This window comes from Rissa tridactyla, chromosome 11 (genome assembly GCF_028500815.1).
Source record: "Rissa tridactyla isolate bRisTri1 chromosome 11, bRisTri1.patW.cur.20221130, whole genome shotgun sequence".
Classification (NCBI taxonomy): domain Eukaryota; kingdom Metazoa; phylum Chordata; class Aves; order Charadriiformes; family Laridae; genus Rissa; species Rissa tridactyla.
The window spans coordinates 9,162,898-9,184,228 of record NC_071476.1 but is presented as its reverse complement, the minus strand read 5'-3'; the positions used below and the strand labels follow the sequence as shown (position 1 = coordinate 9,184,228).

Below are 21,331 nucleotides of genomic sequence, written 5' to 3'. Positions count from 1 at the left end.
AGAGCAGGGACTCCCTGGCAGCTGACACAGTGCCGGGCCACCATGTCCCCATCACTGAGCTGCCCCGGTCACCCCAACACAGCTCTGCCTGTTGGACAGGGAGGTTCTCTTGTTTCTCAGCATGTTTTTCTGCAATGTGCCCAATGTTGGGTGGAAAAGTTCACCCTGCCCGACCCCAGCAGCCACTTGTACCACCAAGTCCAGTGCTGAGCACACAAAGTCTAGGTTGAAATGGGCTGGGGTGCCCAAAGCAGCAAGGAACATCATCATCATCATCATCATCACTAACGTTCCTTTGGTCTGTAAGCAAACGCACGCCAGGAGGTGTAGCGGCATTTACCTGCACTCCTGAGTTGAGCCGTTGGATGCGGTGGGTGATCTCTGACAGCTTTAGCTTGGGAGAGGTAGTCATCGGTGGTCTGGAAGAAACAAGCTGGAGCAGGGAGAGGAGAGCGAAAGCAGCCTTCAGCGAGGGGAGCATCCTGCCGCCGCCTTCTGAGTGCTTCCCGTGCCGGCTGGGCTGGCTGGCCAGGGCCTCTCTGCCTCGCTGCTTGGCACAGCACCATTTTTATAGTCTCCATTGACTACCAAATATAGGTGTCTTCCTGTGCTGATCAGGCGTGACAGTGGGAAGCGCCACTCACCCCAAAGAAGGGCATTATGTAATGACAGCGAAGACTTTTCGCCCTTAACCAACATTATCTGCTATTCAGCTACCGTGCAGATTTTAATCACCTAATTGATAGATGAAGCGATACTGGGATGAAAAGTTGAGAATTTCTCTTTGATGTCTGAGGATCTATTTACTATCAAGCGTGTTTGTAACGTGCTGCATGTAGAAAACCATGAACGTGTCCATGACTTAACCAAGCCCATTGCAAGGCTCGAGTGAAGTCAAGCCATGATCTTACGTGTGGAGAAATACCTGCCGAAGCTTTCCTTGTCTTGTTGGTGCAAAAGACAATGGGTTACGCAGAAGGACCGGCTTCGGGATGCATGTGGCTGGATGCCTGCTGGGCTCTTGGCTCCTGCCCTGGCTGTCAATGTCTCCTGGGGGACAATATGACCCCAGCGAGTGTCTGGTTGAATTTGGAGTTGTTTCCTCACTGTGTGCCAGAAGCCAGACCAGCCCCACTGTCTAGGTGGGTCTGCGCCTCGGTGCTGCGGCTGCAGCCTGGGGATAGGCATCACCCTCAGGTTAGATATCCAGGAGCTGAAGTGACACAAAAGCAGCTATTGGCTTTTGCACTTGAACATGCCCCTCTGCCACCTGCACAGGGTCCTGCCACCGTCTCAACACCCACCTGCCCCGGGGACACCATCACGGGATGCGGGTGGGAGCACCCCGGTGCCCAGCACTGCTTTCCAGGGCACCCCGACCACTTGCCATCTTTTCCATTGACGTGAAGGACAAGGACCTCTGCTCCCACCCCATGGTGGCCCAGGAGACTTTCCAGGACCACAGTGCCCTGTGTCGCAGCTTGGTCATTGCCGGTGGTGACAGCAACACTTCAGAGAAGGAAATGGTGCGCGGTTGCTGTCGCAGAGGAACAGCTGAACTGTGAGTCAGAAAAAAATTCATGCCAAAAACTTTGGCCATAATGGCAAACAGCTCCGGCAAGCTCAGGTAGCCAAAGTCAGATTTGAAAAGACAAGAAAACCTCAAAACTTTTATCAAGATGTTAAACATCTGCAAAGAAACAAAAAAATGCTCTTGCATGTAAAGGAAGAAGTAGCTGAGGGGGTTTTCTGGCGTGTGGGTGTTTGGGTTTTAACTAGGACTTGCTCAGCTCTGTAGCACGTATCCCGCCCTGCAAGGATGGCTCCTGCAGTGCCTGGCTCAGCACGGCGCCTTTCAGCCACACGTGGTGCTGTGCCCATGGGCCATGATGTCCCACACTATCCCATGCTGTCCCACACCGTCCCATGCCATCCCACACTTGTCCCATGCCATTCCACGCCATCCCACGATGTCCCACACCATCCCAGAGGACATCAGAAAATCAACAGAGACTCAAACCCCCGCATCCATCAGCAGAAGAGCAGACAGGAACCCACAGTTGTTTCCCAACGTGGCTGAACTGTTAGTGGGAATTTTGTGGGGAAAAAAGTTGACTTGCCAAAATGGCTCATTTGTTCCCCAAATTCTGCAATGCCTTTTCCCAGGCGCTGCTGCCAGCACGGGAGAAGCAGCTCGGTGCCAGCAGCACCTCATGGCTCTGCTCACGCCAACACCCAACGCTGCCCCAGACGTCGCCTTATACCTGGTCAGAGGCTTGCAAGTAGTTATAAATTGTTAAATTTATAAACATTTGAACTTCAGCCAGCTTGCTTTTTTTTTTTTCAGTAAAGTTGAGGTGCTGCATAGCCCGAGGAAGCGCTCACCTTCGCATCTCAAACCAGCCCTTTCCCATTTCCTTGCGTTCTTTTTGGATGGGAAGATCTATCAGCACAGTGGCAGGACTGGGCTGCAGCACTCCAGGTTCATTGCCTGTATTAGCCTGAAAAAATTGGTTTTCCTGGAAAAAAAGATGGTGATGGTTCCCAATCATTTAATTCCCTGCAAAATCAAAAGGCTGGGTCAGAGCCAGATGGGAGCCTGGAATTTTCGCACCGCAGGGACTGGGAGGAAGGTCAGGAGCTGGTGTGTGTCCAGGGCAGTGTCCATGTGTCCCAAACTCGGTGTCCCCGGGTCCCTTGAGCTGAGCTGAAGGGCGGAATGCCGGAGCAGGATGCACTGTGGCCCCAGGGAAGGTGCCCTGTGCCCTGGCACAGTGGTCCCAGGGGAACTGCGGGACTCCGGGGGGGTGGGAGCCTTTGGCTGGGAACACCCTGCATCTGCAAACCCTGTGAGGAGAGCGTGTGTCACCTCCCCCAAAGGCAGATAAAATCATTCCCCCAAACTATTGATATGGTAAAGACAACCTGATGATGGGAAAAGCTGACATGTATCAATTTGGCTCGTGTGGGTGGCAAATGATAGCTAGAATGCGGAGCCCAGTTCTGAGAAACGGCGTCGAGCTGGGGGCTCGGGTGGGAGGCAGCGCGGGAGAGGGGCTTGCAGCCCTTCGGGAGCGTCATTGGCCTGAAGGGAACCGAAAAAGCTCCTTCAGAGCATCTTCGGCCGCACTGAGCACTAAACCCAGTGGTGATTGTGAAGTAATAAGGGAAATTTCTGCCTGTGCATCACCCCCGGGGCTGAGCCGGGCGCTGCCGGCCGAGCAGCCCTTCCCTAAGGATGAGGGTGCATGGGCTGGGACACCACGTCCCCGCGCCCGCTGCTGCCGGCTGGGGTAGATGCAGAACCCCAGGGGTGTGACCCCGGCCTCCTCACAAAAGAGCCAGTTTTGCTTCCAGCTGTGGCCAGAGGTAGAACGCAGGAGGGTCCCGGGGGTCCTGCAGCTGGTGGGGGCGGGGCGCCCACGCTCTTATGCCTGATTTAAGCCACCCCAAATTGGTCCCCGATCAGTTCAGAAAAATAATCCAAGTGGTTGATTTAGGTGTTGCAATTTTCCCCATCAGGCTCCTCTTGCCGCCATGTGCAGGAGAGGCCGGGCAGGGGGAAGGTGCACACTGGGCTTGGTGCCAGTTGGACCTTTCCGTAGCTGCATCTCTGGGTGATAACACCAGAAAGCAGAGGAACCACCTGAAGAGACCCTGAGTGCAACCGAAACCAGAAATTTTGCTTTGTTCTGTGCCCAAAGCCACGGGTTTTTTTTTCTCTTTTTCCTTTTTTTTTTTCCTATCAGCGAAGCCAAGGTTGGTTGCCCACAGTCATCACACACAAATGAAGAGCAGGGGGACAGGCTGGAGCTGTGGCCACCACCAGCACGGGACGGCATCAGTGGGCACTGGTGGAATCCATGGGAGTCAATGGTAAGAAAGAGGTATGGCTGTTGGCTAAGTCAGATTTACAGGGGCTACAGGTCCCAGTGGCAGAGTCCCCTTCTCTTTCCCAGCTCTGCAGGAAATGGAGGAACGGCGGTCCATAGTTCTAGATGGGCTGAATTTGTACCTTTCCAGTGAAACAGGCGGCAGCTTTGTCTCAGCACTGGGCAGTCGCAGCAGGAGGAGCGGGAAGAGTTTCCCGCCCAGCTGCCTTTGGTCATTCCTGGCCCAGGGTGGGGACAGCACCCCGACATCCCGGAGGAATTGAAAAGACGGGTGGAAGCGGTGCTGAGGGACACGGTTCAGTGGTGGGCTTGGCAGTGTTAGGTTGATGGTTCGAGTGGATGATCTGAAAGGTCCCTTCCAACCGAGACGACTCTATGATTGTCCCGGGCGATGCCCAGGGCCCGGCTGCCCGTCCTCCTCCGGCAGGGCCCTGCACGCCTCTTCCTGGCTCTCTGGGCACAGGTGAGCGGCCGCACCACCTCCCGCCTCCGCGTCAGCAGCCATGGCCCCCCCCGGCTGCCCCGAGCCGCAGGCTTTGTGGAGGGACAGGGTGGGATGGTGTAATTAAGAAACAATGTCAGAACTCATAAGGTCGAGCGGATGCTGTAATTGAGGTGATACAAACAACGGTGGGTGTCTTCTATCATTTCTGAGGGCCTGACTTTAGACAACCCTACTGACCATTTTCTGTTTCCAACACAGTTCCAGCCTTACCTCCTGTGAAATCCTCATGGAGAAGCCACGACACTTTTCTCCAAGCCGTTTGCTGGTGTGTGCTGTTCCTTACTTTCAGAAGATGGGGGAGAAGTTAAAGAAAACATTTTATAACATGAAAAAAACACCCAAATGTGGGTCACCATATAATGTCTAGCATCAGCACATGCAATATCTCTTGAATCAGTGGTTGAGTTTACAAACTGTGAGTGTTTCAGACCCTGAGCTGGGATGGCACTGCAGCCTGGTGCAGCTGGAGGCAAAGGTGAGCTACAGCTACAGCAGTTTCTGGGGTTTTTTCCTGCATAAATCAAATTACACAGAGTAGGATGAAGCCGGATGAAGGAGAACTTGCAAATTGCATCATATTTCCCGAAGGTGTAAACCTGCAGCGAGTAGAGAGTAAGTGCTGGCTCCTGGCAGCTCGCCCCAGGGGGGTTGTAAACAAACCGTCATACTGAAATAGATTAGAAATGATATTTACTGTGACATTTAAATGCTAACAAAGTTACAAGGAGACATTAAATGATTAAGCTTTTGAAAGCATCATCTATATTTATTGCTTTGGTTTGTGGTGTTTGTTTATAGATAATCACATCTGATTGGATCGGTTTGTTTTTTTTTAATTTTTAGGGCATACAAAAGCTCTTTGCCTAAAAAGTAGCATGCAGTAGCGAAACTGGACCTCCTCAGCTAGGAACTTTATGGAACTGGCGTTCCTGGAAGTACCAAGTTACAGGCTGTGTAAGTCCCTTTGTTACTTCAGGCAGGTTAGAAAGCCGTTTTGGTTGCAAAAAAAAAAAAAAAAGAAATTAAAAAGTCATCTCTGAAGTTGATCACTCTGGGCCAAGCAGCTTTTGCAGCAGTCTGTAAGCAGAGAGCGCGGTACCGTGATACGTAATCATAGTGACGGAAGCACCAGAACGCTGAAGTATTGGTTTCCCACTGCTAATATTAATTCCACTTAGAAGACTCTTCAGATAAGGATGCCTTTAAGGCCATTTTTTTTCTAGTGATAGTAGTTGCCACCTCGCCTACTAAGTGCAGATAAACTGAAAATAAGTTTTGTTACTGAAGAAATCAATGATGTGTGTGGAGCTGGGAGGAAAGTCATTTGCTTGAGCGGCGCATGCTGGAGCCCTCAGTCTGCTGCAGGTTCCTGGCTCCAAAAGCGTTTGCCAGGGCTGAGGCTGCAGCCAGACAAATCCCTCGGAAGGGATTCATACCCAAGTGCCCTTTCCCAGGCTCCCAGCATTTGCTTGGGAGGTACCTGGTGCTCTCAGAGGGGTGCTGGGTGCCTGCTTGGCTATGAAACCACCATCCCAGGCTACTGCCTGATTCTTGGCTCCTGAACCCACTGCGATCACACTGAGAGTTCTGTGAAAGCATTTAAAATTACTTCTAGGTCATCACCGCATCCTGGGCTGCATCCCCAGCAGCGTGGGCAGCAGGGCGAGGGGGGGGATTCTGACCCTCTGCTCCACTCTGGGGAGACCCCCCTGCAGTGCTGCCTCCAGCTCTGGGGCACCAACAGCAGAAGGACACAGAGCTGTTGGAGCGGGACCAGAGGAGGCCCCGGAGATGCTGGGAGGGCTGGAGCCCCTCTGCTGTGAGGACAGGCTGAGAGAGTTGGGGGGGTTCAGCCTGGAGAAGAGAAGGCTCCGGGGAGACCTTGGAGCCCCTTCCAGTCCCTCAAGGGGCTCCAGGAAAGATGGGGAGGGACTCTGGAGCAGGGAGGGGAGCCATGGGACAAGGGGGAACAGTTTTAAACGAAAAGAGTGGAGATTTAGATGAGATCTCAGGAAGAAATTCTTTGCTGTGAGGGTGTGAGCCCCTGGCCCAGGTTGCCCAGAGAAGCTGTGGCTGCCCCATCCCTGGAGGTGTTCAAGGCCAGGTTGGATGGGGCTTGGAGCAACCTGGTGTGGTGGGAGGTGTCCCTGCCCAGGGCAGGGGGTGGCACTAGATGGCCTTTAAAGGTCCCTTCCAACCCAAACCATTCTATGATTCCACGATTCTATAATTTTTTGTTCTTAAATCATGGCATACCTGAGTGTCTGCCCGTGGCTGTGCCTTCCTTGTGAAGGTGTGTCCGTGCGTTGCTGGGTGGAGGATGGCTGCTGCAGAGCCGCTCTCCTGCGCTGGTGTTCCTCTGCTGGAAATCCACCACAGCTCTGACCAAAATGACAAGCGGAGAGCCCGTTTCTGCACTGCTGTCACCTGCCCAATGAGTCACCACAATAAATTTGTGTCTCACTTACCTTGAAATATCTTTGCTTGGTTCTGTACTATAGACAGTGTGAACTTTGTGTTGCATCACGTATGTCAGCAAGGGCAACAACATTTTCCCTGATATTCTGCTCCGCTCACCACCCTCACCCTCAGCCCTCTACCCGCAGGAGAAGGCTGGTGAGGAGGCCGGGACCGCAGGCAGGAAGCCGTGGCGGAGCAGGGATGCCCTTGACGTGGGGCTGGGGGCGGCTGACTGCGCCTATTGGCAGCGACGCTTCCTCTGGGTGCCACAGGAGAGGCAGCAGAGAAGCTCCTCCACCGGTCCCAGCGAGGACCACCACTCGCCTCGCTCTCCCTGAGGTGCCCACGAGCAGCAGATCATGGAATTCTTTAAAGTTCCTCCTACACTTCATTCACGTGAGCATATTTTTTTGTTTTCCTGGCCCCGTATCAAAACCACAGGGCTGGTGGCATCTCTTTCCCCCGCTGTTAGCTACAGAGGAGCCTATGGATTATTCAGATGAAAGGTGTGAAAAAAAATAATAGTTACATGGATGAATTTTTGTCATTTTAACACTGACACTTGATACAGGACAAGTTAGTTTCCCACCACATTTTCTGTATTTCTTCCAAATTCTGGCAAAAAGTTTAATCCCCAGAATACGGGTGTGAGGCTAAACTTTGTAGGTGAGGAACAGAGAAGGGCTGATTTAGGCAAAAATCCACCAAAACTACTTTATAGAGGAATTGCGAATCACAGCTTTAACTTGGGTGAAAAAAAAAAGCACAGAATTCACAAAGGTTGGGGAGTTGCTTCTGAAGACAATGTAATTCTTCATGAGTTGGGATGTATGTGTCATGCTAACATAAACAGGTAGTACAGGAACATCTGAAAATTCAAAGACTTTTTTTTTTTTTTTCTGTTGATTATATCTTAAAGAAAATTCCCCTTCAGGAAGTAGTACTAGACTCAGTGAAGCTTCTTATTTAAAACTGCAAACGTAATGCATGTTAGTAGCATTTTCCTTTGCCTTCCCTCCCGCCCCCCCACCAAGTTTGGTGTTAATTGCTTTTTCAGGGGGATTGGTGAAAGAGCGTAATTGCTAGGAAGTCCCATTCATTCACTTATCTCTGAGTGGTTTCCCAATGGCTGGGGCCACCCTGACTCTAGTGACTTGCAGTTTCAGAATACTCAGGTGGAAATAATCCTTAGTTCAAGTGCTCAGTTTCTGGTGTTACCCTTGAAGGCACCAGCTGCCAAGTCCACTTGACCCTCTGGCCACGCAGAAGGATGAAAAACACCGAGATGAAGAACGCAACCCAGGGTACTGTTGGGTTTTGTCTTTTCCGGTGCAGGTGTTGCCTACCCCCTTTGGCAGGTGAGATGGTTTAAGGTGCGGGGCTCAGCAGAGGCCCCGTGGGCTGGCAGGGCCACGCGTCACCGTCCCCTCAGGCCAAGGCCCTGGGGCTGCCTCTGTCCGTGGTGCTTAACTGTCCCCAGGCCCTGGTGGCACCCACCAGCTGCACCCGCACTCCAGACCCTGTCCTCACCCCCTTCAGCCCCGGGAAATGTGCGAAAAAGGGATTCCTGCATCCTGAAGCGTGGGGAAGGCAGTGTGCAACATTCTCACGCTCAATCCCCTATTTACCAAAGGCAAATGTCCTGATGTTACTGTGATCAACATTTTTCTTCACGGTGGTTTAAAGATTCTTCCTCTGACATTGAGCTTTGGTCATACGCTGTCTGCTAAGGAGGTTCAGCCAATCACTGCTATCTGCAAGGATTTAAAAAGCTGTAGATGCAGCTTCTGCTTGTGGACTTGCACCCGGTACCCAGAGATCAAGGTAGAGGAGGTGCCCCCTTACCCGGTTATGAAGAAACAGAGACCCAGAAATCACATCCCCCAGGGCTCGCGTGGCTTCAGAGGCAGCAAGGCATGTTGCTGAGGAACCCTCTGAAATCTCAGGACTTGTGATGATTAGGTCCTTTGCATTTTGAAGCGTGCCAGCGCTGTTGGCTTTCCGTTGTTAGTCTGAGTTTTAGGTTGTCCTTGGCCTGTGCTCTGCAGGGCCGTCGGGTGTTGCTGTACCAAGCAAAACAGCTTCTGGAAGAACTCTGAATGGTGCAGATGAAGGTCAGCATTCACACAAATTAACTCTCTAAGGCATTTTTGTATCATTTTCACAGAACTTGACTGTATCTCATCAAGAATCAGAATATGACATAACTCTCATAAATGTCACCATCTTAAAGCAGCAGAAAGGTAAATGACCCTAAAGCAAAGAGAATATGGCTAGAATATGCTTCTGGCATCCATTCACTTATTCACCTTGTAATTTCTGTTATTCTGAAGAAAGCTGCTATACTTTGTGAAGCCTGAGCAATGTTATCTTGTAGAAGAAGTAATGAAAGTTCTCTTTGAAGCCTGTGAATTTTGTGTAGACTGGGCAGGTAGCTATGAACATGCCTTGACTAGAGACACAAATCAATGGTGAACTCACCCTAACGCACTGATGGAGAGCAAGCCTTCTTCTATCGACAGAGCTGCAGATGTTCCAAAGAACCAGCATCTGGATCTCCGCACCACAACATACACAAAGAACACCACAACTTTATTTTCACTTTCAAAGCGTAAAATACATCTAAAAGTTAACTGCGTTGTATTCATTTAAATTCTTGCAAATCATAGAGATGCTTAAACCCAGGCACAGAAATATGTAGGAAGATACAAAGTTTTAAAAGTCTAATAGTTCCAGACTCTAGCTAAAATTGTCAGAAATCTTCAGTAGTATATGATATGAAGGAACTAGATTTTCAGATGCCTTCATTTGAGTTCTATCAAGTTCAGCAGCTAAGCCAGTCTATAATATGTAATTACTAGAAATTCTAATGAACATATGAGCCCAGGGAGCTGACACTGCATTTCATGATCTCAGAGCACTGGTCAATGTTCTTCTTTATCCTGTAGAATGTTTCCACATATTCAGAACGGCCCAGAAGTTCAACAAAATCTTCATCATGAGTTATCACCAGAAGCTGAAAGTTACGCTGTTGTGAGCGGCTTTTTATTATCCTACAAAGAGATATCATTTAGTGTATGTTTATCTAAATCACATTCTAGTTTTAGAGAACCCGTAAATACATAGTACAAAAATATGTAATTATTGGTAATGAATGATATGAACTGTCAAGCAAACTAATGCTGATTAGCAACTCTTTTTACCTACATAAAAAAAATCCCAAATTATTTAAGAAATATTCTTCCTCTTCCAGACAAAGGATAGGAAATCTAAAGCTACTGCTCTGTATGCATATTTACAGCTGCCAACAAAGAAATGCCAGCTTGAAATATAATTCACTTCTGCCGATTACTATTAATATTTGAAAAATATCCATCTTTAAGCTTCAGAAGAAGAGATCACTTACTCCACCAGGGCATGTGCAAGGGACTCTATGTTTTCTCGATCAAGATTGGTAGTAGGCTCATCTAGTGCCAATATACCACAGTTGAGACAGAACGTTTCTGCTAGAGCAAGACGAATAATGAGAGAAGCAAGCACCTATGGGGAAAAAAACAAACAAACAAAAAAAACCCCCACATGACCAAAATCTCACTTTTCAAAGTGTTTATGGAGGAACTACATGTAACATGCTGTTTCAATGCCATTACAAACCATGACTGAAGTTTACAGTAAACTACTGATAGTTCACAAAATGACAATAACTAATTAATGACTGAAAAACTACATTAAGTCTTCAAGTTTGAACTGAAAGATCCATTCTACAAAGTACTCTTGGGAAAATATCAGAGAAGTCAAATACTCAATAATTCAGGAGATACCGGAAGTAAGGCTTCCAATCCGAGGTAAAGGTACTACGACCTTGCTGCCTGCATCACCCCTACACTCTGCATCACCCCTACACCCCAAGCCCCCTGCCCCACTGCAGCCGGGATGGTGGAAATCTGTATGCATATCACTAAGTTTGAGTAACTGAACTCCTGACTACTTCCTAAAACCGAAGACAGTAGAATTGACCACCTTACACGTTAGTTTTGTGTTAACATGCCTAATATTATTAGATCTCCTGAACTAGTGAAAATGACAGAACACTTGATGGAAACTGCTGCCAAAAATACTTTCCAATTATCACAACTGCTGGCATCACAGTTCACGATCAAAGAATTCTCAGAATATAGGCTAAGAAACTGTGAACAAGTTTCACTCTCATTTACATAGGACTCTAACGTAACATCCTAGACTACTTCAGGAGAGGACACATTTTTTGCCTGTACTGCTGTTTTATAAGATCTGGATTTCCCCCCAAATCAGTATGGAGTTTTCAGAACCAAGTGCACATCCACACTCAGGTAGGAATTTATTTGAGAACATTTTTTATATTCAAGCAACAATACAATACTCATCTTCTCACAAACTATCCTTTCATGATTCTATTGCTGTATGTGCTTAAAAATATTGTGTCTCGTTTAGTTCCATTCCTTGATTTCATTTTCTACTACTGTCTGTACCATCTAGTTGCTGAAAAGGCCTGTCTGCCAATGAATCTCTGCTGGAGTAAACAACAACAGTGGGAATTGCTACTCTGCAGGTAAGGAAGTAGGGAGTTTGTTACTTCAAATAATGGCAATTCTTCCTCAACACTGAAGAGATCGAAATCTGTTGGCATCACAACCCTTTCAGCTACTGCAGAGGAAAGGGAGCTAGAAAGCTCCAGCTCCCACTGCAGAAGAGGAAGAAGAATGTGCCTCCCTCATACAGCTGCAGTGTCCTCGGGCTAGGCTGGCACCGGCACCTTGCAGAGAGCCTCACATGCAATTTAAATGTTGGGGACAGCAATCCAGGTCTTCTATTTACTGTGCAGCAGGCACAAAGGATGGGCAGAAAGTGTTCCAGCAGGGAAGAAGTAAAAGCAGCTCTGGCTGCATTTTTGTCCCTTTCTGCTATCTCTGCATTTAGGAAGATTGCTTCTTCTGGTGGAAATGATTCATCTAAGGAAGAGGCAGAGTTTCCTGCTGTAATACTGCAGGTAGCTTTGGTTGCCGAAGCTGCATAACCAATGTGCTAAGTGTCAAATGGCTACAAGTATTATGTTTTTTCCATAGCTCAGCTTTTTAAAAAAAATATTAAAAAATTTAAAGAACAGTACAGATAGTGATTTTGGAGGCAGATGAACAAGGCTGGTTCTTTTCTCTTGCTGAGGAATATTTTAGATGCTCTGTCATAACATAACAGACAGGCGGAAACAACTCTGGAGTCCCAACGCGAAACAGGCTATGATGAACTGCTGATCACTGGTACTGTCAAGGCCATGTGGTATCAGGCCACTTGGCCAGTGTGCGTTATTCAAGTACCGAGATGGCTGAGCAGCCAGACTGCAGAGCTGATCGTTGACACAGACAGGACAGCACCAAATGCAACGCCTGAAAGTATGGCATTGTATGGTGTTTGGTGACACGAACCGAAAGGTCACAATCAGCAGCAGGGGAGAGTAGCATAACTTGGAGAAAAAGAAACCTTATCATACTTAGAGGTAGATGCAGTTGTGAAAAGAAGACCAAGGGCCAGCCCTCAAGAAGGAAAAAACATGGGAGCAAAGCAATAGACCTAATGGTACGGGAACCTTAGTGGTAACTAGCAAGAGACTGGGAGGACTGGAACTTGAGGAGAGGGGGAAGTTGAACCCTTCCCTCCTGCAGGGACTCAGACCAGTCCCCAACTGAAGCAACAGATTTTGGCACCCCAGAATAGGGTTCAGATGTTCAAAATCATATATTGCATACTGTCAGCAAAATCCAGATACAGTGAAGGAAAGCTATACAAGAATTGTAAATTAGAGTTGGAGACACCTGTTCTTCACCATCACTTCAGAACATGTTACTGCTCTCTTGCATTCACTCGAGTCAGTTTTCAGAATTCTCTTTCCTGTGTACTAAAAATAAAATGCTATTACCTTTTGTCCAGCACTACACCTTCCTCGCATATCCAGTGCTGTATCTCCCTTTATCATTACCACTCTATAATTGTAACTTCTTCTTTTATCAGAGGCTGAGACATTCTCATCTGCATCAGAACGAATTTCTATATATTCAATATCTGAAAATGGGAAGGAGATGGTTTTTACACTATCTTCAAAAATATCACAGGATTAAACAGAGTTGAAAGATATAATACACAGTAACCACAAAAATTCTATTCAGAACTCCCACTAATACATACATCTTTGAAATTAATTTTTCCAAAATTGAAGAAATGAACTTGTGCAGTTCCCCTGTCTCAAGGAAACCTTAACTTTGGAAAATATCGAAAAGGGAAAATTACCTGTATTTATCCTGTAACTAACTACATAATCTGTAATAAAAGGGAGGTTACAGGGGTGACCAACAGATGCAGCCTTTAGAATGAAACTAACTATTTTCAGACCCCGGATTTTCAGTATTTTGAACAAACACTTTTCAGTATGCTGTGCTCTGTCTTAAATGAATACGTGTGAACAAAAATAAAAAATACATACCTTGTCCTCTGTAGGTGCTTCGCCAAAGGTCACGAATTATTTTGTTGATTTCTTCCATCTTCATGCTATGAAATGTCATTATTGCTCTAACGAGGAAGAGAACAAAAAGTGTAAATTGTTACAGTTGCAGTCACAGACTTCTATGGACTAGAGGACCCCTAAGGCAGTCGGCAGCTCCCTTTCCATTCCCTAAATATGTTTACTAAAAATGTAATAAATACTAGTTCTTTTTGAATGCAGAAGTATCTAAAGACTAACCACAGTCTACTGCCTAAATAATTCTACTCTCACAAAGAGCTCAGTCTCAAGAAGTAGGAGAGTAATGAAGACAAAAGGATTGGCAGTCAGTCACTCAGAGAGCAAGTTTACCTGACTTTTTAAGAGATTTTAATTTCTGCATGAGGTATATTTTCAGGCTGACACCAAGAAGACAAATCTGATGTTAAGTCTTCCAAAACAACAGTAGTGTTACTCATTGGCACGGTCCCCCAACAACGCAAATAATTGGGTCTCAGAAGGAAAGGAGAGCCTGTGAAGTTTCCTCAGAGCAGAGAATTCTGTATCGAGAATATAATTACGCTAACAGATGTTGTGACTAGAGCTACCTTCCTCTTCAGCAGCAAAAGTAACACAGGATGTCATTACTAGTCTTCAATTTAATTTCTCTGGTTAATATATCAACAGGACTTCAGTTCAATAATAGACGATTCCTTATGAAAGCACTCAAGAAAGGACTGGATGCTACATTTCTAACTTGACTTTTTAAAGAAAAAGTGCTCTGTAATGAAAAAAAAAAAGCTTGCTCAATTTATGCCAATGTCTTCTTTCAAAAAAAAAAAAAACATGGTGGAATGTATTTCTGTAATGGACTTTTACATACACTTTTCCTACTTCCTCACTTACAGGAATTATTTCCACATGTTCTGGGGAATACTGAAGTATCAACTCTAATAGGAATTGTTAAGTCTGAAGAAAGAAGACATTGCTTTCGATTATTCACTCAATTAAACCCAAGAATGCATTCCTCATCAATATTTATCAAAAACTTCTGAATATTAAGTCAATAAAGATCAACTGATAGCACAAACACCCAAAATGTTGGTTTTCCCAGCTACAGATAGTTTTCAATCTCTGACCATTAACATGTCGTCTCACCGATTTTTCAGATGATTACCAATAAGTGATGCTTATCTATTTTTCTTGAAATTACAAGACAGATTTCCTGTTTTGCCTTAAATAGAAACAATAGACGATCTGATACCATACAAAAAGATTCTGAATTCTAAAAGGGAAATTCTTGGAGTGCATTTCCATTTAAGCTGAAAGGAAGAATCATACATGCTCTGAACAATTTCCATCTTCAGAAAATAAATTTTGGATTATCTTACATTCTAATATGAGAGATATTTACTTTATCGTTAATACTGCTTAAAACAGGGTTCCTCTAGACCCCTGTGTTTAATAACCATTGAAACCTGTCTTCTCAACTTGGAAAATTCTCATCTACTTAGTTTCTCTTCTTGACCATTATGCTGTACCTTCAACCACGTTACTGCTCTCCTGTGCTCCTTTTCCCTGCACTACCAGACCCTTTTTAATACAGGGGACCAAAATTCCATACTATATTCAAGACATGGGTGTATTGGGAATTCATACAGTGGCCAAAATGTTTCTCTTTCTTTCTCTTATTTATTCCTAATATTCAGTTTATCTTTCTGTCACTGAGCACCAGTTTTGTATTTCCTGAAACACATGCACTGATCCTTCACCATTGTCCATCAAGTTGCAACAGCTCACTGCAATTCCATCGTTATAATTGAACTTACAGGGTTTTTTAGGGAGCCATAGTTTTACTTTGCATTTGTTTACAAATTTTGAGACACTATTTTTGGCCCGTCAGTCCAAGGCTAGAATACAAGCTTCCAGAGGAAGCAGAAACAATCACAAATTTCACTACAGTTTCCATCAAATGCAAGACATGCTTCTTTTGATCTTGCCTTCTCTAATGTAAACACAAACCCACCCACACTGGAAAAGGGGAAAAAACATCTCTATATTGTAATATTCTTTAACGAAAACACAATTGTTTGCCTGAAAAGATGATCACGGGAAAGATGTAGTTTACCTGGCATGTTGAAGTATGACCAAAAGATACTAAAACATACTGCTGTAGAAAAGAAACTAGTATGAGAGACTACGCAAGAAAGATCCAGTTCAATAATGAAGGATTTCAACACAGATTTCACCTTTCCTAAACTCGTACTGAGGAGTTTATATATTTTGAGAGAACATGTGAGACAGACTTTTAAGAAACACATTCTCCCACTGTGTATCCTGTAATACTTTCCTAAAAAAAAAAAAAAAGGCACAAAACCAAAAAATCCCACCAACAATTACCGTAAGAAAGGAAAACCATTAGCAATTTTGGGAGACACACTTACAAAAGCTTCCTAAAAATGCTTTCAAGTGGAAAAAAAATGCTAGAGAGGAAAAAGATCAGAGGAACAGCCTATGGCTCCGCTGGCTTTTCCATGTTTTCACATGAAAAAAAAAATTGAATGTGTTTATTGTCTGGACCACCACAGGCAAGACAGCAAAAGATTATTTCACACCAAGAATTCATCACAGAATGTAGAGGTGGGTGGTATGTTGGGTTCATTCACTATTGTCTCTCAACTTGAATTGTTGCATTGCAAATATGAGTCCTAACACAAACAACCATAACTCAGATAGTCCTACAGAGAATTGGGAATAAAATTATAAAGATCACTGGACTTATCTATGACTATATTAAACTCCAGTTACAACCACCAATGCATTTACTGTATGCACATTATATACATTAACTTACAAATTTCCTACATCCTACCAATCCTGTGCATTTTGTAGCATATTTTCATTAATTTACTTTAAAAGGTGTACCATGTTATGTTATCTTAACATTTAAATGTCTGATTTTATAAAGAGAAATAATTATATATCTCAAAAAATATCAATTTACTATTTAAGTTACACCCAGAAGTCTGAAATTGAAAGCTGCTTTTGCATCGAAGTTTTCAATAGTAATAAAGCCTAAAACATTCAAGAATTATCCTCATATACTTACTTATCAAGAGCCTTGTAATAAAGATCCAGATCTTTGTTTGCTAGTTCTGTTGTTCTCATAATAATCATCATCTCCCTATATTTTTCCTCTGCATCTTTGAATTGTGGCTCTCGAAGTTCCTTTTTAAACCGAACAATCTCTTCCTCAAATCCACGTTGTCGGCCAAGTGCAACATGATGGTTTCTTTTCAGAGAGTCTATCTTCTCCTCTAAATGCTTCTGTTCACTGAAACCATAGTTGATATACAAGTCTTTTGTATTTAGTGTTTCACAATCAGGGTTCTAATTTTAAATTTATATGAGACAGTAGCTCATTATATTGTATCTATAAAGTCTGTAACAGTTAAAATTATAGTATTAATGTCACTGAAATTAAGACATTGAAATAAAAATATTTTTAAGTTTGTTAAGAACACATACAAATCACTACTCTGAGTGGGAGAAGCAACTTACCAAGTCTGAGGGCCAAAGTGCTATATGCAGAAACATATAAAATAATTATTTCATAGGTGGAATTAAATTAGGATACTGTGCAAAATAAGAATTAATTGGGTAACCTCTAGAAAGCTAAATAAAGGATTCACACATAAGAACCAGCATTGGGTTAATTCCTTTTCAAAGGTGTTTATTATCTAAGGAATTAATATTAGACCACTGAACTAAATACAACATTTGCTGCTGAGACCTAAGTGAGCAGACTGAAAGTGAAAACTAAATATTCTTATCCAGAGACATGAATTATTTTGTAAATGTGGATTTAACTGTGGAACTCACTAAGAAAAAAATAAATGCATTAGACTGGAACAGGCACATGCACATGGCCACGTCCTGGTTTCAGCTGGGACAGAGTTAATTTTCTTCCGAGTAGCTGCTGTGTTTTGGGTATGTATTTCTAGCTAGAAGCACTACATAACTTCACTGAGTCATTGATGTTGTCATTCTGGGGATATTATGCAAACATGAGTTTGAAGGAGGAAGAGTTCTACCTGAATGGGTAGAAAGGTGGACCAGGAAACACGCTGAAATACAGTGAATAGTACCTTCAGATATTCAGTGAATTCTTGTGCAAAACATGGCATTCTGTTTTGAAGGTGCTTACTTTTTCAATTGTGGGACTTTCATTTCTCCCATCTCCTTCACCAGGTGTTTTATATTGTCTTCAACCTCTTTTAGCTCTTCATTCCGCTTCCTCAAAGTAAGATTATCCTCTAGCCACCTCTGCTGTATCTATCTCCACAGAAAACAAGAAGTGGTATAAAGTTTCAGTACACTGATTCTCAATTACAAAGTATGAGTGCTGCACAACTCTGAAACATGCTGCAAGCATAAAATAATTAACAACAGAAATTATGACAGGGAGAACTTATCTGGTGCTAGAAATAGGGTATAATGGAAATCAGCAGTATTATTTCATATATCCATCTGAAACAATACAGTATTATTACAGGCAAACACAAGAGCGATCTTGTGTGCAAATATTAATCAATGTTTCAAACTCAGAAAATAATTTAGGATGAGATTTAACGAAGTCCCCCATCTCAGTTCTACAAAGTTAGATATTAAGTGGTAGGGTAGAATGGGGAAAGACATCTTTCCTATAAAGAGTGTAAACAATATTTGAAATATATACAGAAGAATTTAAAGTACATGACAAAATCTGGAGTAACTAGCAACTTTTGGTACCTGCGATTTGGTACCTTATTTCAGAAGGCAGGTATTCTCCACACAAAGATAATTTTGCAAACGCTGGCTACATCCCAACAGACTTAACCTTTTTGGAAATACCACAAAACGATAATTATAGACAAAAGTTTTTTAAAATGCAAAATCTACTTTTGCATATAAAAATATCAAGACGTTTTTCAGCCTAATACATGTATAGCAGCTATTCTGACTAACAACTGATTAAGTAAATCAGGAGACAAACTTTGCAATGCTACAGACCTAGGCAGACTTAAACCAAAACCAGAAATTATTTCAACTATGCAAAATATACTTTACTGTAAAACAACACATCTACCTTTTGAGTGTCAATATCTTGTCGAATCATTTCCATCTCTTTACTTATCTTTTCCTTCTGTTTCTCACAGGTAGCTAGCTGAGAATTTACTTCATCAAGTTCAGACTCCTTTTGCTAAAGAAATAAAACAGTACACGATTTAAACCCAAGAGCACTTTTAATGTCAACTTTTTATTGACTGGTTTTTAGGTTACCTTTTTATAGTCGTCTTTTCCTTGTTGAATATAGTTTTCAATTTCTTTCATGTACTTGTTTATATCCTTAACTTTCTCTTCTATGCCATTTATCTGCAGGGAAAATATTTCAAACGAACAGTCTTATGCCCAAGAAGTGATACATTCTGTATCAAAGATTAGATACTGGATAGCACTACTGTCAAAGTACAATTACATATCATAAATACTTCAGCTTTTGAAATCCAGATGCTCCTTATTACTGTGAAAATGTTTTCCAAAGCAAGTGGTAAATCACTCATTTGTGCTTATACAAGAGGGCCACTTCACCCAAGAAAAACAGGTTTGTCTCTTGGCAAAGACAGGTTATATACATCCTGGCTATTTCTCTTAGATCTACTGGGAACTGCTTTTAGTACCACTGGTCACTAAATATTGCCAAATGTCCCCAAAAGCCTTTTGACAAGGCTGCCAAAGGTTAATTACAATTGAGTTCATCTCTTTTTCTTCCCTAAAAGTTGCACCAATCTAGAGCATTTGCTGAAGTCACTGCTGTTTCCTCAAAGCGAACTCATCATTGTGGCTTCCATCCATGCCTGAAAAACAATATATAATCCTATCTCCCAGCTACGCCAAAAGCAAACAGACCTTCTCTTGTGTTTCCTTATTACTTGCAGTCCTTTTATTCATTAGATCCTCCTTCTCCTCCTGCAGTTTTTCTAAAGTTGCATCCAAAGGAAACACCTGTTCTTTTGCTTCCTGAAAAGCAGTTGGAGAAAGTCCTTTTTATTCTCTCATTCCATTAAAGATCAACAAGTTCTCAAGTGGTAAAAAAAGAGCCATGTGGTTACTTCTTTTTTTGGGGGTGTGTTAAAAAAAAAAAAAGATGTGACAATATGTATTAATAAAGTTCTGGAAATTCCTAAAGATATGCAATAGCAGAACAAACATTTAAAAATACACCTTATTTGCTAGGAATACAGACAATGTTAAACATAACAAAATATTTTTTTTTCAGGACAACAAAGCTAAAGGTTAACAATTAACAGTATTTCCTACCTTGATCTCCCTGCATAAGGACTGAACCTCAGTGGTTAATTCCACTGTTTGTTCCTCCAGCTGTTGTCGACGCTGCATGCTGCTGGCAATCTGAAGTTTCTCCGCTTTAAGCTCATTAACTGTACTCTTTAGCTGCTGAATCTGATTTTGCTGGTCTTGCTTGAGTTTTTGATTTAACTCAATTTTACCAGTAACTGTGGATGAAAACAAACACAGAGTGAAAGAGTCAATCTATTACTAAGAACATTGTCTTCCTTATGAAAATTTAACTCTAACTTATGCTAGTATGACCCCAAAAAAATCAAAACAATGCTTAGAATACAGTTATTTCAGAATATAAAATAAGTAAAGTTTACGTTTTAATGGCAGCAAGTTTAGAACATTATTTTCAATATAAAAATGAAATACCAGCTTTGTATGACTTACCTGTATCCCACAAGTGTTTTTTCTCTTGTTTTTCATGGCTTACTTGTAGAACAGTTCTACTTAAGTCAACCCCTAGCAGCTTAGCCTCCTGCTGAGCAATTTTTCGTTCAACATCCCTAATATCAGTCTGAAAGTATGAGGAAAAGTACTTTTACTATTGTATTAGGGTTTAACAATATGTTTTATCTTTGCCACACAAGAACAAGCCTGGGGCCTGAGGCACACATGGCTCAAGACCTTCAAATTTATCTCCTCTACTGGAGCAATGTCACATCATTAGCAGCAAGGTTACGTCAGCCCACAGGCTGCTAGAAACTGGAATTCCATATTATGAGAGGAAATCAGTCAATAGGGATGGATGGGCTTTTGACATCCCCAGGCTACCTGAGAACACGTGCTACTTGCCTCTGTTGGTCGGAAGCACACGTGACAAGATTTCAGAAAGTAGACAGAGTAGATGCTGAGAATACACTGAACTATAATGACTATGAGGACTGAAAAACACTTTGGTGTACTTGTGGTCATGCTCGAGTTCTGGATTACACCTCTTTCTTTTCCCAGGTACTATAGCACAGAACTGAATTGAACTCCAGGGACTCGGTGGGTCCTCAAAAGCAAAAATCATTACACAAAATCCGAAGTACCGAGATCACCTATGTTATGCTGTCTTTTAAAGTAATTTTACTTTGCTTGAAAAGCCTTAAGGCCTCCAAAGCTTTGTCACATTATTGAATAACTACATGTTTAAAAGCTAGCAAGGGAGTATCATTTTATATATTAAAAGAAATTACCAAAGCATACCTGGTGCCTTTCCATTAGTGTTATATCCTGTAAACATGCCTTGGCACCTTCCTCTTCAGACAAAGCTGTCTGCAAGAGTGATTCCTGTTCTTCTATCTCAGCCTTCAGGCCTGTTAAATCCCTGTTTGCACTCTGTATCTTGTTCCTCAAGTCTGGTATGTCCTTTTCATGGAGGTCAAGTACAGTTCGCCTTCGATGAAATACAAATCGGTAAAATTTCCCTTGTTAAAAACAGCAGCATGAATTCAAGACATTCATGATGACAAAATCTGTGATATGATTTAATAGTAGCAGACTAAATTTGGGCAAAATAGTATCCCCTTAACCTTGCTAATGTTCAATTAAGCTTACGTTATATGCCCAGCTAAGGTAATACAT

At 43.2% G+C, this 21,331-nt stretch overlaps 1 protein-coding gene across 8 annotated transcripts in view; it reads right to left on the bottom strand.

Moving 5' to 3' along the window:
- Window positions 1-4,501: 4,501 nt before the first annotated feature.
- Window positions 4,502-21,331, bottom strand: part of RAD50 (RAD50 double strand break repair protein) — a 28,232-nt gene continuing 11,402 nt past the window's right edge. The window contains exons 14-27 of one of the 8 annotated variants that reach the window (XR_008468860.1): window positions 20,954-21,143; window positions 20,153-20,279; window positions 19,727-19,920; window positions 19,316-19,426; window positions 18,689-18,781; window positions 18,495-18,608; window positions 17,574-17,701; window positions 16,476-16,700; window positions 13,370-13,455; window positions 12,809-12,951; window positions 10,265-10,398; window positions 8,487-9,911; window positions 6,655-6,825; window positions 4,502-5,985 (exon numbers count right to left, since the gene is read on the bottom strand). Coding sequence is in view for 3 of the 8 variants with exons in the window: in XM_054217486.1 (XP_054073461.1) it covers window positions 9,725-9,911; window positions 10,265-10,398; window positions 12,809-12,951; window positions 13,370-13,455; window positions 16,476-16,700; window positions 17,574-17,701; window positions 18,495-18,608; window positions 18,689-18,781; window positions 19,316-19,426; window positions 19,727-19,920; window positions 20,153-20,279; window positions 20,954-21,143 (1,732 nt within the window). In the remaining 5 variants the exon portion in view is untranslated. The other 7 variants (XR_008468861.1, XR_008468862.1, XR_008468859.1 and 4 more) reach the window with 7 other exon arrangements.